This window comes from Parambassis ranga, chromosome 2 (genome assembly GCF_900634625.1).
Source record: "Parambassis ranga chromosome 2, fParRan2.1, whole genome shotgun sequence".
NCBI classification, from domain to species: Eukaryota; Metazoa; Chordata; class Actinopteri; family Ambassidae; genus Parambassis; species Parambassis ranga.
This window is the reverse complement of record NC_041023.1, coordinates 8,554,142-8,572,255: the sequence shown is the minus strand read 5'-3', so window position 1 is coordinate 8,572,255 and position 18,114 is coordinate 8,554,142. Positions and strand designations below refer to the sequence as shown.

The window sequence follows — 18,114 nt, the reverse complement described above, 5'->3', positions numbered from 1 at the left end:
TAGGATGTTCCAGCCTGCTGCCTGTGCTTTTTCACCCAGTCCTGACTGTCCCTTTAAGACAACGATAGCTCCATGTCTCATTAATTCAATGTACGGCGACGCGTTAGTGGAGAAACCTTATCAGACGACCAGCCACAGAGAGAGAGAGGAGGGATACTGAGCAGACCTGTGCGCGCTGACCGAGCAGGATTTAGTTTGAAAACAAGTTTTATTTTTAACGAGATGAAGGCATCCTGAGGATGGGTTACACGCGTTTGGAATAAAAGTCTGCACCATTGCGCACGAACGGAACGGTTTTCACCAGCAGCTGGAGGAGAAATACATCCGATCAGAGGAGGAGGACAGAAGATCGGAAGGCATGTCGTCTGAGAAGCACGGTAAGGCTTTTTAATTGTTCTGACTGCAACACTCCTGAACCATTTATCTCTTTGTCCTACATTCATGTTTCTTCTGCTGCCCCCCTTTGTCAACATCTCCATTCGCTTTTTTCTTTTTATCAGCACCGCGCTGCTTCTATAGGATGATGCGCCGCTGTGTGGGTGCAGCATGAGGAGAGGGGAAAAAAATGACCACAGGCCTTAAATATGTTCATGGAGAGTTTAAAATCACGCTGTTACACTGTATGTTAACAGCAAGCTGTGAATTTAATGGACATTTTATTAGTGTTCTGCCTAAATATGAAGGTTGCCTTTAATTAAAAAGGATATTTGTTCATCATTCTGTCTCATTACGCACAGGCCCGCGTACATCTATCTCCAGTATGTAGACGTGAAGTGGGTGTCCTTTGCGCGTGCACGCCTTTACTTGAGCGTGTTTAATAACATTTATTGGACTAATAATCCTCTCATTTTTTTACAGTCCATCCTGGGTAAGCTGCAGCTTTAGAAGATAAATACATTTAAAGAAATAAAATAAAGCCAATGATGACACCTGATCTTATCATCAGAGCTGAGCAGGCGCAGTTTTCTCTACATATAAATTACTTATAAATGTGTGACTGTTATTACACAACATGAACAACAACATCCACTGATGATAACAAAGCACACTATAATTTTAAAATCACCCTGGAATTATAGCGTCAAATATTTACAAACCTATCTGAGTATATTTGAATAATAACTTTTATATAATATATGCTTATATGTGTTTTATTGTCTTGTTTTTGTTTTCACATACAGTATTGGATGCTAGACTGAGTCAATATGTGACTGCTGTGGTGCTAATTTATTGGCAATCAATACATCTAAATGAGTTGTCAACACACTGTGACAAGTGAAATTGTTGTTTTCCACCAAACAGAGAATAAAATCACAAACTATACCCATTTGTGAATCATCTGTATTTCAGTATCAGGGTACAAATAGCATATAATTTCTATGTGACTGATGAGGCATGAGTTGAAGGTACAGTTTAGATGGTGAATGTGTCCTCCCTGATGTTGTAGCTTACTGCGTCTCCATGACGACCACTGCTCTCCTCTATAGCTCTGCTACAGGTACATGACTCAAGTGCTCCAGTATGTTGTGAATTACACCAAAAAAAAAAATAAAACAGCACAGTGTGAACTCAGGTTGTGTCGAGATTTACCGAAACATAACATCGGTCAATACGTTTGCATATCAATAAAATCAATAATTTCTCTTTATTCCATTTAACCAAGTGCAGGTTATTGTGACATTTCAGGCCTTTTATGATATGATGCCCGCTTTATCAGTGTCAGGTTTTTGTCTGTTGCTTCCTGTTTTAGATCAGAAATAAGCTGAAAATTCGCCATCATGTTCAAATATAAATGACACAGATGCCACAGGCTTGCTCTCCTGGATCTCCTCGCCACGTCATGACCTTTTAAATGGCCCTTACCTCCTCACGCTCGCTCCTTTCCCCTCTGTCTGTTTCTGGTCCACTTCCTGCTTGTGACAGAGTCGAGGACTGTTACGTAAAGCTGGTCCCCGAGCACAAGTTGTCATCCCTCATCACTCAGCTGCTGCTTTCGCTGACTGCCTCCTGCTCTCCTTCTTCAGTCCCCACTTTTCCTCCTCCATCCATCTCCTCTTCTTCCTCCTTCCTCATGTCCTTGTCAGAGTAGATTACCTCAGCCACCTCCCTACTGTGAGAACACGACACCCTATCAGTCATTTTCAATGTTAAAACAAACACAAAGCGAGCAGAGGTGTGAAAATGTTCTACCATCCTAAAAGCAGATGGAGGGAGGTTCTCCTCCTTCAGCTGAAATGTCACATTTCAAACTCCTAATAATCATCAACATGAAGGGAGGAGCAGAGCAAAACGCCTTTCTTCTTCTTTGTTGGGACTGAAAATGTCAATCACTGTCATCATTAGCACACAGGTTGGAAAATATCAGGCTGTGTGGATCCTTTTTGAAGCTGTGGTCTGTGTAATTGTTCTCTCCTCCTCAGCAGAGATAAGACATTCAACACCCAGACACACGTGCAGCAGTTAGATAACGCTCACTCTTACATCTTTTATTGTTCTTCCTCTGCTTTTTATTATTTATTTCTGATTACTCTCCTAGCTGTGTCCTCTTATCATCCTTCTTCTTCTTCTTCTTCATCTTCTCACAGGGCTCGATGACTCTGGCCGCCAGACCATGCAGCCTCCTCCCTACCTGCCGGGCCCACAAGACCCCAACGTGCCCCAGCACCCCAACATGCCTCCTGCACCGGGCACCCAGCCCAACTACCCTCCTCCACCTCCTCCTCCAGGCTCAGAGGGATACCTCCAAGAAACTCAGTTCCACTGCCCCCCGTTAGGGCCTCCTGGGGCCCCACAGGGCTACACCGTCCAGACCCAAGGCCCGGGGGGCAACATGCCTCACCCACCAGTGGGGTACTTGCACCCGGGCTACCCGCTTCAGCTGCAGCCATGCACAGCTTACGTACCTGTCTACCCCATGGCATCGGTGAGTCTGAGGGCTTCAGGCAGTCTCTGTTTTACTAATTAATATTTTACAGTCAGTTACCATCAGTGGTAACTCTTATCAGTTAGCTATCTAGCATTATTTTTAGAGAATAAATAATCTTTATACTTCTCAGATTACACAAAAAATCCAAAACCCTGAGATGTTGCCTAGTTTGTAATCAAAGTGGACAGATGATGCATTTCTTTAAGATACTCTCTTAGATCTGTTCAAAGTTGAGCTCTTTCCTCTCTGTAGCCCATCAAGAATGAGTGTTTCCCTTCACAGCCAGCAGGGGGAGACAGTCATTCCGCACTGTAGCTTTAAATCTTGAGTTTATGGAGGAAGGTGGTGGCTAAAATGCAGAACCTGGTAGATGTCCAGTTAGCACAGGGGGTTAATCGTCAGAGCTTTTTGCTCTGTTTCCCTCTGATGTCTCTTGTCACCAGCACGACTACCTAAAAAAATCATCTAAATTAGTCAGAGGCTGCAGTAAAAAAAAACAAATAAAGTCTTTTTTCTCCCTCCTGCTCCTAGAAGCCTGTAATCCTAACAGGATCAGTGTCCTGCTGTTATTTGTTTCCCTCTCATCACCTTATTCCCATGTCTTTGGAATGGAACGCTGCTCTTGTACAACACTTGTCTTCCCTCTTCTCTGTCTCTCCGCTCAGGGTCAGCCCTATATGCCAGCCGGAGGAGCTCACCCAGGTATTCCGCCTGGTCAAATTCATCCCATGCAAATGCCGCCGAGCATCACCTTAATGGACCGGAGACCGCCACATGACTACCTACCCATCGCTGTCCTCACCACCGTCTGCTGCTTCTGGCCAACAGGCATCATCGCCATCATCAAAGCAGTGCAGGTTAATGCTGCCTCTTCTTCATCTTTGGGTTTATCATAATACCACCTTAATCTTTTTATAAGATTATTATTGCCACATAAAAAGACTGGTTCTTCTTTTGTGACTTGAATCCCATTTAGTCATTATTGACGATGTAAATCCTTAAAAATGGCCGACAACGATATTTTATTATACTTCTTGATACTATTTACAATTGCCTTTATTTCAATGGGCTGAAAATGTTAAATAGAGAGAACAGACCTATTTCTGCCTGACCTACGGCATGTGAGTCAAGAAGAATCGATCATTCCCGATGGTAGAGAAGATTGAAGCAAGGCGTCTGGACTTGTAGAGTTTTCTAGAAGACGTTTCGCTGCTCATCCAAGCAGCTTCATCAGTTCTAACTGTTTGGTGGGGAAACATGGTTTATATGTGGTTACAGACTTCAGTGGGTGGGTCTGGGTAAAACTTAAAAAACTTAAAAACGATAGCACTAAATGTTTCCATACTTACCTGTGATGTTCTGGCTGACTGGGCCAGGTGTGTCTAACGACTGGCTAACGACTATGAAACTGCCGGAGGGGGACTGATTGACAGCCCTTTGTTCTTACTGTGAGTATGTGCAAACTTCCTGGGAATGGATGGAATCACTGCATTGTATGTGGTAGAAAGATGATGTCTGAGGCCACCACCTCTGTTAAGGGAAGGTTTTTCCAGCTTAACATAGATGGCTTCCTTGACTCCTCTTTCATACCACCTTTCCTCTCTGTCTAAAATGTGAACATTGTTGTCCTCAAAGGAGTGTCCTTTGTCTTTGAGGTGGAGGTGAACAGCTGAGTCTTGTCCTGAGGAGGTGGCTCTCCTGTGCTGAGCCATTCTTCTGTGGAGTGGTTGTTTAGTTTCTCCAATGTACAGATCAGAGCATTCCTCACTGCACTGGACTGCATATATCACATTGCTGTGTTTCTCCCTGGGAATCTTATCCTTCGGGTGAACCAGTCTCTGTCTCAGTGTTGTCATCGGTTTGAAATGGACCGGGATGTCATGGTTGTTGAAGATCCTGTGGAGTTTCTCTGATACTCCTGACACATATGGAATGGAGATGTTCTTTCTCCGCCTGGTGTTGTCCTTCTGTCCTTCATTCCCGATGGCTCATGGCAAAACAGGAAGTGACATTTTTTTCTTTATGTGAGCAAACACAGGTAAATAACTGGATTAAATGCTTGTTCAAACACACATGTTTTCTCAGTAGTTGGGGCTGAGACGGATTTGTGGAACAGAGTTCATCTGTTTGACTTTTTTGAAGATCTTTTAGGTTAACCTGAGCTCAGTGTTTGACATGTAAAACCCCGTCCTGGTGTCTGAAGTCTGTTGTTTATCTCTGTGCTGACCAACATGCACTCAACAGACCACATTACGTAACTGCACCATTGTCAGTGCAACGGGACAGAATGGATTTTTTCCTCTGGGCTCCGCTCAGCTGGCTGTGAGTTGAGCTGAGCTGACAAGGCATGGGCCCACTGGTCCGAGCTGTGTACGCCTCTGTAGTGTGTTAATGTTGTGCGGAGTGGCCTCTTTCTGCACATTCACCCCGTGCTGCAGTGAAATCGATCCATTCATGGTGTTTCAGAGTCTCTCCTGCTCCCACTCGTGTATCTACTGTTACATAACATATATTCTGATTTATCTTCTCTCCCACACCCCTCCCCACCCCCACCCTCTCCTCCTCCTGCATCACTTAGGTGCGTACGGCGATTGCCAGAGGGGACATGGTGACGGCGGAAATAGCCTCTCGTGAAGCACGCAACTTCTCCTTCATCAGCCTGGCTGTTGGCATCGCCTCCATTGTGCTGTGCACCATCCTCACCGTGGTAGTCATCATAGCCTCGCAGCACCACGACGACGAGTGGGAGCCGTAGTGTCCTGATGGGGAAATTTATGGCATATTTTAGCTTGCTAACTCCTCTCTCAGTCTTTTGGAGCACTGAAAACACACTCAAACTGTTTCTGCTTGTTGGCCCTCAGTGTACAGCCTCTATTTCTCACACAGACAGTCAATTCCGACCAAACACACACCCATGACCAAAAATAACCAATGACAGGTGATGCTCAAACGCAAGTGGCTGTTGGTATTTGTGTTAGCAGAGCAGCTGCTTAATATTTACACTCAGAAACAAGCTGCAGGAGGTAAACAAAGCTCCCTGCATTGACAGTTCTTTGCTAATGTAGTTTGGTGAAAGGTCAATGTGTGTGTAGATATTTGAACAAATATGGAACCTCACAGTTGCTTGAATTAATAAAAGTTTAGTTAGCTGCACATTTTAGTTGTATAAACCATGTGTTCTGATTTAAAAACATAACCCGTGCCATGTTGAAACAGTGCTGACTTACAGTGCAGACACTAAAGGTGTTGGAGGAAGTGATCGCACCAAATGGAGACTGGACTGACCAACCAAACAGTATATTTATTTTAGATCGGACGTTTGTGTGTCTCATGGACATTTTAGCCGGATGAGATGATAATGTATTATATGCTTTATTTATTTAAAATCTGTTATTTATTAATTGAATCTATATCTACCCATGCATCAACTTTGTTTATCGGTAGTTCGTCGCCGCTATCCGACACTTTAAATCTGGCTTAAATTTGATATCTTATGACGATGATATTGCACTTTGTAGTAACCAGAAGAGACGGCACCGCTGCGTATATTCATAGTTCTTATAGTGCATGATGAATATATAAATTTAAGCTAATGGGCTTTTAGTGCTAAAATAGTTTGTCTCCCAGCTGTGGGAACATTTCTTGAAAATGTGTGTGCTGCAGTATTTTTCAAACAAGCAAAAGGAGAAAACCTAGATGATAATAAGTATTTGAGTATTGCAAATATTGTTTTTTTGCAAGTATTTCAGCAGTGTTTTAGCCTTTTTTGTGTTGCACATCTTTTGCTATTTAATATTTCAGACACTCTTTATGAAACTTTAGTGCAACAGTAGACTTATGGCGCAACATAACTCTGCATGTCATCCTCAGTTTGTTTCCATTTGTCTTGAATATCAAGGCTACTTAGTGTTGACTCACATCAAGCTGCGAGTAGGATTTCCATGATGTAGCTCTGACCAGATGTAACGTTACAGTTTGAACAATATGGTTTCAGGAGTTATATGAAATGAATGTTTCCAGTAAGAGAGAGAAAGAGAAAATATTAATGCCTCTAACTTATTGTAGCACTTTGCATTCTATGAAGTCTTTACCCAACGAGTTGAACCTCCTCTTCTCTCTTTTTGTCTTTCTTTTGGCCACATGAGTTATTGGACCTAATAACATATCTCTTCTATTCTCTTCCCTCCTTCTTCTCTGTTGATCCCTATGATGATGATATTTTATTTTTATTATTAAACCCTTTCCAATCATGAAACCAATCAGGGATGAAACAGCAGATGGCTGAAATTGAAATGGTTAAAAATAGTTCCACCTAACAACACCTCTAAATTGTTGTTTTTGGTGTATATATTTAAAAACTGATGTGTTAAAATTTACACTTGTTAGAAGGTGGGTTTTATTACATTGTCTTCAGTCTGCAATGTGGGAGCAGTGTATTTATATTCTTATTTAAATCTGGGCAAGAAAGCCAAACATAAAATGTCAAATTAATGATTTGGTTCATTATGTGGAGCCTTCCACCTCTCCCTGTTTAATGAATAGGCCCTGTTGTTATACTCAGTGTTATGAAGCACAGTGCTGTTTAGTATTTTATTGTACAGGAGGCTCCGGCAGTGAGTCTCTTCTAGCATATCTAGTTTATCTGGCACTATAGGCTGCGTCTCCCTGTATGCTGTTCTGATACGAGCTGCAGCTGTTTGCTCTAACAGCTGGATATGTATATGTGGTTCTCTTGGGGTTTATTATTCTGATTATGGTCATGGCTGTTGTTGCACATGCATTTGGTTGTTTTCTGACTTCAGTTGAATAATGAATAAAAGAGTAATTTTGGGTTGTGAACGCTGCGTCGGTGAAGACGACGTCTCATTCTTTCGGGTGTGTTTTTCACCTCTCCATCCTCTCTGTGTCTCTGTGGCATCTCCTCTTTCCCTCATCAGTCAGATGCTATTTATAGTTGCCCCGGTTTTCTCCCTCTCTGTCTCTTTTTCCTCTCCCCGTCAGAGCATGAACTACAGCATCTCTCTTTCTTCCTATTCGATCATTTTGTAATCATGTTGTCATCATCATTCTGCACCACATGAAAATGATTAACTCCACCCTATACCGGATGAATTATATACATATAATTCACATACAGTAAATCACATTCAAGAGGATGCAGTCTAATAACTTTGATGACACATTGATTTTTTCTGTAGTGGCATAATGACAGTGGTGTCTGGTGCATCTCCTATTGGAGGTTTCCATGAAAACGGTACTCACACATGGTGAAAAACTGTTATTGTTCCACTGTAAACAGGCTGTATTCTCTAATCCTCCACCCTGTTATCATGTCACATAAAGAGGAACATGTCATATCATTTCATGTAGTTTATTGCCCCAATCTTTAGCACGGCTGTTCCGCTCAGTTTGCAGTGTTGATTGGAAGTAAACGTGCAGTCTGACATGGTAATGAGGACAAACACATTTGTCTCCCAAGTGTCTCTCGTCAGTAGAGCCTGTGATCTTTAATTTAGGCCAAGTGCTTAAAACTACAGTTCCTCAAATAGCCACTTGAGGGCCGACTGCAAAACAAGTATGACCTCCATGTTAATGCGTTAAAGCAACATTGTTCCATTCACTTTCTTTTAGCTTGGAAAATGTTAGGGAATATTGTGGCACTTATGCTGTCACAAGGTTTGCTGTGCTTTGTCACTAACTTTTTAAATTGTAAAAAAATAAATAAATAAATCACTCATTATGAAGTTTCATAAAACCGATGAGAGCTGTGGATAAATCTGCAGATTTACCAGATATAAATGTGAATATTCCCTCTTTAAATACGATATCCAGGAAAGAGGAGAGAGGTTAGAGGGAGAAGGAGGGAGTTGAGCCAGCCTGTGTGTTCAGGATCACAGATGGCCGTTTAGCCTCCCGAAGAGAGTCACTGTCTCTGTGATCGTTTAACTTGGCCTCATGCTGCACGCCTCTCTCCTCCATCACCCGGTCCCAGCTTCCCCTGGGTCGACCATGCTAGCTGTCTCGCTGTGTGTGTTTATGTCATCCTGCTGCTCCCTCGCTGGGCTGTCATCTCCATCAGAGCATCAGGACTGATGGGTGATGGTTGGTAATATTCAGAGCTGCTGGGAAGTAAATGCCTGCACACACACACACACACACATGAATGTAGTACTTTCTCTGCAGAAAATTGTTTTAGCTTTGTAGTGCGCTCAGAAGAAAGATGCTCTGACTTATAAACTGAAGCAATTTACCCAGAGGTGCCAAAAGATTAGATGGTATTTACTACTGTATTTTGGGATCATTTTAATCATTCTTAATATGTTTGTATGAATCTGCAATATATTTATTTCTGTAAATGATCGTACAGTACGGTGTGATTATCATGAATACAAGTGTACACGTATTATTTTACAGCTGCTGTGTTTTCAGTGTCACAGTGTGCAAACCAGCAAGTGTCCAGGTGGTACAAACTCAGAGCTGGAGGGAAAACAGTGCCCAAAACTACGACAGTGACTCCGGAGTGACAAAAACCACCAGTGTGAGGCTCTAAACGAGTCCTTGAACACAGGATTACTCCCACATGTCAGTTTGTCTATACAAGAACCTTTAAAGGTCTGTGTGTGTTGTCCTCCCTTTCTGTGAACCAGCCCCCTGCTGAGCTCTGTTATTGAAGGATTTTCTTTTTGATATACTGGCAAAGGCAGAGGGGGGCGGTGGTGCAGTGGTTCCTTTGGGGTCGTAAGCGGTAGTGCGATGGTCCCGACAGACACTCGGATACCAGCAGCTTCACGTAAGCTGCACTGTAGGTCAGCAGAAGTTGGTGGGCTTTGCCCTGCAAAAACAAACGGTTTAATTTTAGTCATTACCTTTGTTTCTGTGACATTTACCAGGATTTATAATAGAGGCTTGTGAAATCAGCAGAAAGACCTTTGGTCAGACAGTGACACCAGATTTTCCGAATTATTTTGCATTACAAGCAGGATATGACCATCTGTCCACACCCAAAATGAAAGGTCCTGCCTGCTGACCACAGCTGCATAAATACAGTGTTTAAATGTTGCATTGAAGTTTCAGTTTGTTTACACAGTTATTATAATAAACCAGGGTTGACAACACGGTCCTGGGATTTAGACTATGAGGCTCATCATCATCTCTCTCACCTGAGCAGGTAAAGATGCATCAGGAATGAGGCTGTAGTTGGCAGTGACTTTAGCACTCCCCTGCTGGCTGGATGAGGTACTGCCATCTGTGTCCTCATTCCTCAGTAGAGGACTCTGTTCATCTAAGCCCTGCTCCACGTCTGACTCTTCAGCAGTGAGGTCAGCGGACGGGACCTCGGTCACCAGGACGAGATGGGACAGTTTCCTCTTCAGTTTTTTCTAGTAGAAGTAGGACATTGATTTGAGCAAGAGCTGTCACAATACCCTGCAAAGACTAGTACAATGTTTATTTAAAGTCTGGATAAATTTCCTTTCAGCAGCTGCTGGAATTATGTTTCTATTGATTTTGAAAGAAGGCAAACATGAGAGCTCCACAAAAAAATCAATGAAGCAGGGGGAGGGCAAACAGAGTGGCAGATGTTCTCGACTCTCTCACCTGAGTATCGGCCGACACAAAGCTGCGGCCCTCTAAAGTTTCAGTTAGTGCCCTCAAACAGCGAGACATGTCCCAGTACACGAAGTACAACTGCAGAGAGACAGGTAGACAACAGTGTTAGGAGGTGTAACATCACCACAGAACCTTGTACCTGATCACATGCTGGTCTGTCTGTGTTACGGGATACCACACTAACATCAGCCCATATAACAAAGTAGACAAATCCAAAGCTTTTAGTCAACCGACCTGCATGTTTCCAGTGCAATTCTGCACCCAGTCGGCCACGCCCACCAGCAGTTTGTGTCTCACCATCCTCTCATTCACCTGGACCAACCGGACATCAAGGTTCATGTTGATCTGACACAGAAGCAGAACAAGTTATTTAAAAGCTGAAATGCATCACAGCTCATGTTAAAACTATGGCAGTTACCTCCTTGTTGCTGTTGTGAAGGACAAAGATGACGGCCGTGGTGAGGAAGATGGAGACTAGGCTGACAGAAAGACAGAGGACCCAGTAGTCTGTGACGGTGATGTAAAGGTGGAGGGTGGAGAACACTGCACACCATAACACCACATACAGCACCTGGTGGTAGGAGAGAAGAAACAATCTCTCACGCTTTCTTTCACTGCTGGAATCTGAGTTATTTACTCTATGTGTATGAGATAGAAGTAGGAGAATTCCTCTGATTTCACACATAAAGATAAATGCTCTGCTTGCTAGAAGCATGTGAAACCGCCATATCTCCTAAGATTACAGTGAACAATGCCATTAGGTCTATCTAAAGAGAGGTTCTCTGCAGAGCTACTAAACTGCTTTTAGTGTTTATTCCGTAATGATGTGTCACTTCACCTTTAAAAAACAAACACAAAAACAAGAAGTAAATGGATATGATCAGGAAGCAATCCTAATCTTAATCCTAAGAGATCTTACCGGTGCCATTATAAAATGGAAAAGAGCAGAGTTGAAAACCATGTATCTCTTGACTGAGGGGACGTCCAGAGCTGTTTTCAGCGGAGCCTCCATGTCACTGAATGGAATCTAACAGGATAAAAAACAAATACATTACTTCCAGTCTGTAGTGCATGTAAACATAATTGTATTTCAGTGCGTGTATTCACCTCAAATCCGTCCCTCTCCAGTTTGGCGCGGCACAGAGATAGATCAAAACTGGGGTTTAAAGTTGAAAAGCTCGGTACTGCCACAACACACTGACCTGAGAGAGAGAGAGGGAGAGAGAGAGAGAGTGAGAGAGTAATGAATCCTCACTGAAAACCTGGTGGTTCAATCATGATAACCAGGCTTAATGTCAGGCTGAATATTTGTGGTATCTAAAGCATGTGGGTGTGGGAACAGGGCGATCATGCAGCATGACAGCAGGTGAGACTCTGTGACAAGCAAGCAAAATTGATTTGTTAACTACGTAAGTGATAAAGACAAAGTCTGAAGAAGCTCCAAAGTAAAATGATCTCTGCTGGAAACAGGAACTGATAAATTAGGTTCTTCCAGCTTGTGAATGCTGTTCAGAGCCTATCAAATGTAAAATCTAAAAATAAAAACAAAAAGTGCATTTTGTTTTTTGTGCATGTAAAACAAAATCAATCACCATTTGACCAGCTGGATCTGTTGCTGTTGGCCCGTGCCTGAGCTCTGGTTTGTCCCATCTGAGCATCCACCTCGCTCTCCTCCATCCCATGGAAAACTCCATTGTTGTCCTCCATTATCTCTGAGGTGACCATGTCCTATGGAATAAATACCTCCATTAATGCTGGAAAAAGGGTAATTTCCACAAACCCTGCTAGTTACAGTAAAAGTACATTCATGATTATGACACAATTAGAAAGAACAGAATCAAAACTGAGACTAAAACCTAATCTTGTACAGTTTACATGACTTTGTAAACTGTTAGGTTAAAGTTAATAATGCAAAGTTAAAAGTCATGTACAAACCACTGAAACTGTGTGCTGACAGGCTAATACATAACAGCATTAAACAGCATGCAGTCTGTAAACTTACATCAGCTGGTGCTGGGGAGCCCTTCTGACAGGCCTGTGGAGTAAACATCACAAAGACAGGCTGGTGAACTACATTACAGACTTCAACAGCAGAGCATTCATGCCAGATGAGTGTAATCTCTCTTTTTAAAAAGCCCTTCAGAGAGGCCACAGCCGTTATCTCTGCTAAGCACGTTCAACTTAAAATAACAGAGAGCAAGAAGTGTAAAAACCTGGAAGGAAACTGCGTTACTTCTGCTTTTCTTCACTGCAGTGAAAGCATGGCGCTATATTACAATATCTGCTCACAAAGGCAGAACAAATGGGGCTCTCCGTGAATGGAAAGGTGACACTTAGAGAAATAGACTTTTGTGAATTTACATTTTTATGAGTCTTTACAGTTGTATCTGCAATGCCCTCAGTGCAAAATGTACAAAATGACATTTCAAAAGCTGTTAGAGATAGATAGATAGATAGATAGATAGATAGATAGATAGATAGATAGATAGATAGATAGATAGATAGATAGATAGATAGATAGATAGATAGATAGATAGATAGATAGATAGATAGATAGATAGATAGATAGATAGATAGATAGATAGATAGATAGATAGATAGATAGATGAGTAGCAGCAGCTCTTTCCTTCTACACCCTGGCTGCCTGATGGAGGCACATTTTTGCAGGCAAGTGTGAAAACTCAGACCTCCGTGCAGTCATGTCTGATTACAATCTAACTTCTCTTTCTTGTTTTCTCTTCTTTCATTTTCATTTTTCTCAGTTAAAAACACAAAATGGAGGTCATTTGTTTCACTGTGTTTATACTGCATCTGCTGAAGAGGAGAAACAAAACCAGTACAGACATGTGAAAGCAGCAGCAGTTGTTTGTGTTTGCACAATAAGCTGCACTGACACACAGATGTGTTTATTAGTAGAAACCCAGATCATAATCTGTCATTTTGAACAGCATATTTTCATATCAGGTTGCTGTACGCTGATGATCATGTATAACTACTTGTGTCAGACTCATAATAACATGTCCTCACACGAGGAAAGGGGGACTTCCATTTCCTTGTGTACAAAACTTAATTTATAAAGCGTGTACAAAACCGTGAAGACCACACATGTGAATGTCACTGAAACCAAAACCAACACAAATGATCCAAACTGGATTCTCTTTACAGACTTAAACACATCCTACCTGCACTTCAGATCAAAGTCCGCCACATCAGCCTCGCTGTCATTCCCATTGTAGGCCTTAAGCACATGAACACACATTTAGTGATTTCCTTGAAAGTGGTGATGTCGTCCCGGCAGACTGTGGCGTATGCAGCTTTCAGCCTCTCTCTGCTCCTCTCTCAGCGTGTGACTCAGATCAGACCAGCCTCATGACTGCAGGAATGTGGTTTGTGGTTCTGAGCTTCACACAGCCAGGAAGATTTTCAGTTCATTTTTATTTAAACATTACTAAAAACATCTTATTGAGACAGTGTTTTAACTCTTGGTGTCTTTTTTGTGACTGATGAGAAGCATAATAAAGTCAGTGTTAGAATTTTTTTATGATGGTTGTTTGAAAAGTTGGTATTTTACGGGCAGGTACAAACAGAAACCAGTTTGTTTTCATTGGTTCTTCTTCAGAGCTTTAGTGGAAATGTTACACATTAACTCATAAAGTCCAAGGAGTGAATGGGGCTCGTGCAGGGGATACATGTTTGTTTTGTTCATGAATATTGAATTCCCAGTCAAATATACATTCATAGCACGCTGCATACTGTTCATTAGCAGTGAAAAACAGAGCATAATGTTCATATTTAAAAATAAACCTATATATTTAAATAGATTTAAAGACAATCAAGTGATATTTGATGTTTAATTCCTTATTTAATTCTCTTTACTGTGCTCAACACTGCACTGCCCACACTGTGGGTGACTAGTGTTTGTGCTGCCCCCTTATGGATAAAAGTAGCAAGTGCATTCTAATGCATTCAATGTGTGTGTTCCTAGTTTTTACTGTCAATGGTGTGTTCATAACTGTGCAAAAAAAAATAAATAAAAAAAACAAGTTATATAAAATACATACATTAGGATTGATCCAGACTAACTAGAGTTGTTTAGCCATAGACCGGATATACTCATAGCTCGTTTATGGGCAGCTGGATGGAGTTATTTAAAACAAACATACACAATTAATAAAAAAAATTAAGGTACTTACGGGTTGTTTCAAAGCACAAATAAAGCATAAATATTATAGAATGTAATACTTTTAAATAATAAATTACTTGTATTAAAAAAATAATCATTTTTTTCAGTGACGTAGGGGGGGGGGGTCATGTGACCGCACACGTTGGTCATATGACCTCCTCGAGAGATTCGCTCTGTTCTCAGACGTGCACAAGCTGAGGAGTCGACTTCCGCCTTTATTTTTCTCTCCTCTTCTCTTTTATTTTATTTTTTGTGGACTCATTTTGCGTGTATGTTAACGGTCATTCGGAGAAAATAATAAGAAAGTTTCAGCGCAAGGAAACTAACATGGAGGCAGGAAGCCGGCACGCTGCTCTGTGTTTACTGCTGCTCGCCCTGTGGCCTGCCTGTGTCTGTGTCCTCAGCCCTGGCCAGGTACAGAACACCTTCTGCTAAATACCATGTCATAAACAAACACGACAAACGTGCCCTTGTTGTTTTGTTCAGCTTTTGTATAGTGAAGCTATATACATTTGTATTATATATTTGTTCTTTGGCTGAGCCTTTGATATAGACTACTGAATCGATAGTGAGAGGATCTGACTGTAACCTGACGCATCCTGGTGATAAAGCTCCTTGTCCTAACTGGTTTTGTGTACATAGATTCTTTGAATCACACTGTCCTGCCCTTGTCTTTATCGTTTCTCCTTCTGTGTGTCTTCCTCTGCTGTCCAGATTGACCCTCTGGTGTATGAGGAGCAGCTTCTATGGGTGAGCGGCACTCAGGGTCAGGTGAACACCTACAGGATCCCGCTGCTCACCTTCACCCCCGAAGGAAGCCTGCTGGCTTTTGCTGAAGCCAGGAAGGCATCATCAAGTGACATTGGAGCAAAGTTCATTTCAATGCGCCGGTCCACAGACAAAGGTAGACTAACCCAAGACACACAAACAGCAGCACAGACTCTGTCCAAAAAATGGTCAATATGAACATAATAACAGTCTTGAAAGTAGATAAATACATTTACTGTCATATATATATATATATATGACAGTATATATATATATATATATATATATATATGTGTGTGTGTGTGTGTGTGTTACATTCAGGCTGGAGGTCTGATTCTTCTCTTCCTCTTCTACTGCACCTCCAGGATCCACTTGGTCCCCGACTTCTTTTATTGTTAATGATGGCTCAAAACCTGACGGCCTGAACCTGGGCTCTGTGGTGGTGGATGAGAAAGTGGGCTCAGTGATTCTGATCTACAGCATCTGCTTCCATCTCTACCAGTGTAGTCCAGCCTCTACCATGATGGTGGAAAGCAGCGATGACGGCCTCAGCTGGAGTAAACCTAAAAACCTCTCAGCGCAGCTTGGAATCAAGAACTTTGCTCCAGGGCCGGGCTTTGGCATCCAGGTGAGTGGGTGGGTGGTTTGAAGCTACAGCAGTGCCTCAAGCGGTCAGTATAACAACTTGTAGTATGGCACCTCAGACAGTGTTACAAAGAAAGCTGAGCCAGTGCTTTTTAGTGCATTAGAAAGTGCGACCGTCAGAGTATTTATCAGCAGACTTGCCCAAATAATGTGCACCTGTGTTCATTTGTTAAAAAAGTGGCACTCCTTATTTGTCCTCATGATAAAACCTCAGACAAACTGTTTCCACAAAGAGGAAGAGCAGTCACAAGGTGAAACTAACAGTACTTCATAACAACTTCCAGTTGAATTAAAAAAAAAGTTATCACAGCTTGCATTATATGTTTTAAACAATATAAGAATAACAATCTGAATTTAGCATCTCTACTGTTAACATGTCTTTTGCACTGCAGAAGCGTTACAGTCCAGCAAAGGGGAGGTTGGTGGTTTGTGGTCATGGAACATTGGAGGGAGACGGTGTTTTCTGCATCCTGAGCGATGACCACGGGCAAAACTGGTACAACGGCGCAGCACTAAAAAGCATCCCTTACAACCAGAAGAAGAAGCCGCAGGATTTCAACCCGGATGAATGCCAGGTGCGTCTTGTAGCAGTGCCAGAAAAAAAGGAAAATCAGTGTAACTGAAGAAACAAGGCAAAAATGTAAAACAACAATGGGGTTAGTAGTGGTCAGTCTAGTCAGATGTACAGAAACCTGCTGCCTTGGTGTTGTGTGGTCTTCTGCCCTCTAGAGGACCAAATTATAATTAATAATAATAATTATTTTTTTAATTATTCATCTTTTCTATCCGCAGCCAGTTGAGATGATGGACGGCAGCATCGTCATCAACGTGCGCAACCAGAACAACTATCACTGTCGGTGCCGTGTGGTGGTGCGCAGTTATGATGGCGGGATGTCCCTGCCCATTGATGATCTGTTCTTTGACTATGAGCTGGTGGATCCTGCTGTAGCAGCTGGAGCTCTGCAAAAAGACGGCGTGCTCTACTTTACCAACCCTTCCAATGAGCAGCACAGTAAGAACTTCTAAGAGTTACAAGCTCCTTTTATTTCTCTAAACTTTAAAGTCTCTAAAGTAAAAAGAAAGACATTTAAAGGAGTAAAAATTCTGAATTAGTAGTCTGTTAGCATGGTTTAGAAGCAACTTTTTGATCCAGACACAGACAACATGAAGGGATTAACACTATTAGGTGTGTCTTTTATCAAAAGTAGACACAGAAATTGCTGACCTGAGCACTTTGACTATTCATCCCCACACACTGACTTTCAGGAAACTGTAGCATAATACGTAAAGTCCACGAAATGTGAAACTAACTCTCTCCATTCATCCCCGTCAGGAGTGAACCTAACGTTACGATGGTCTCTGACAAACGGCTCATCTTGGGTGAAAAATGCACTCCAGATATGGGCAGGTCCGAGCGGCTACTCCAGCATCACGTCACTGGACAGCGGTTCTGTAGAGGACCGCAAGTTCATTTTTGTCATCTATGAAAAGGGCCACAAGGACTATGACGAAACCATCTCATTCGCCAAGATCCACCTCTACGGTGGCTTCTAGAGCACACAGGAAGGAGGTCAGATATGATTAATGGCACAATTTGAAGAGACTCCTTTTGATTTCAACCTGTGCTTGTCTCCTAATAAGGGAAAAATAAACTTCTTAAAACTCTGTACTCCAGTTTCTCAGGAAGAAAACAAGAGACTTTTGAAACATTAAAATCAGCAAAAAGGATGCTCTGCAGTTGAGTGGTTTGCCAAATACATTTTTCTCATCATATCTTTCTGTGTCAAGTCAAACCACTGATTTTGTTGTCTAATTTGTCAAGTGTTTTGATACTAAAATTTCACATCCACATTATTTTGATATTACTAAGGAAAGAGAGCGATATCACCCAGCAGGAGATATGAGGAAATGTTTTACAGACCGTATCATCTGTACGAAAGCTTAATTTTATACAACAGAGATTTTAAGCACCTTTACTACAGAA

The 18,114-nt window shown here is 42.0% G+C and overlaps 3 protein-coding genes across 3 annotated transcripts; 2 read left to right on the top strand and 1 right to left on the bottom strand.

Annotated features, from left to right (window-relative positions):
* Window positions 1-116: 116 nt before the first annotated feature.
* prrt1 (proline-rich transmembrane protein 1) lies at window positions 117-7,657 on the top strand. The gene is made up of 4 exons (XM_028399453.1): window positions 117-377; window positions 2,586-2,923; window positions 3,592-3,783; window positions 5,505-7,657. The coding sequence occupies exons 1-4, from the start codon at window positions 359-361 to the stop codon at window positions 5,679-5,681; spliced, it is 726 nt and encodes a 241-aa protein (XP_028255254.1). The 5' UTR covers window positions 117-358; the 3' UTR covers window positions 5,682-7,657.
* A 1,557-nt stretch (window positions 7,658-9,214) lies between these two features.
* Window positions 9,215-13,924, bottom strand: tmem268 (transmembrane protein 268). The gene is made up of 10 exons (XM_028400923.1): window positions 13,717-13,924; window positions 12,537-12,569; window positions 12,127-12,262; window positions 11,642-11,736; window positions 11,454-11,561; window positions 10,953-11,105; window positions 10,769-10,879; window positions 10,523-10,612; window positions 10,087-10,305; window positions 9,215-9,758 (listed from the first exon to the last, which is right to left on the bottom strand). The coding sequence occupies exons 3-10, from the start codon at window positions 12,257-12,259 to the stop codon at window positions 9,591-9,593; spliced, it is 1,077 nt and encodes a 358-aa protein (XP_028256724.1). The 5' UTR covers window positions 12,260-12,262; window positions 12,537-12,569; window positions 13,717-13,924; the 3' UTR covers window positions 9,215-9,590.
* Window positions 13,925-14,873: 949 nt separating this feature from the next.
* Window positions 14,874-17,795, top strand: neu1 (neuraminidase 1). Its single transcript, XM_028400915.1, has 6 exons — window positions 14,874-15,131; window positions 15,432-15,621; window positions 15,851-16,113; window positions 16,523-16,705; window positions 16,923-17,142; window positions 17,464-17,795. The coding sequence occupies exons 1-6, from the start codon at window positions 15,045-15,047 to the stop codon at window positions 17,682-17,684; spliced, it is 1,164 nt and encodes a 387-aa protein (XP_028256716.1). The 5' UTR covers window positions 14,874-15,044; the 3' UTR covers window positions 17,685-17,795.
* Window positions 17,796-18,114: the final 319 nt, after the last annotated feature.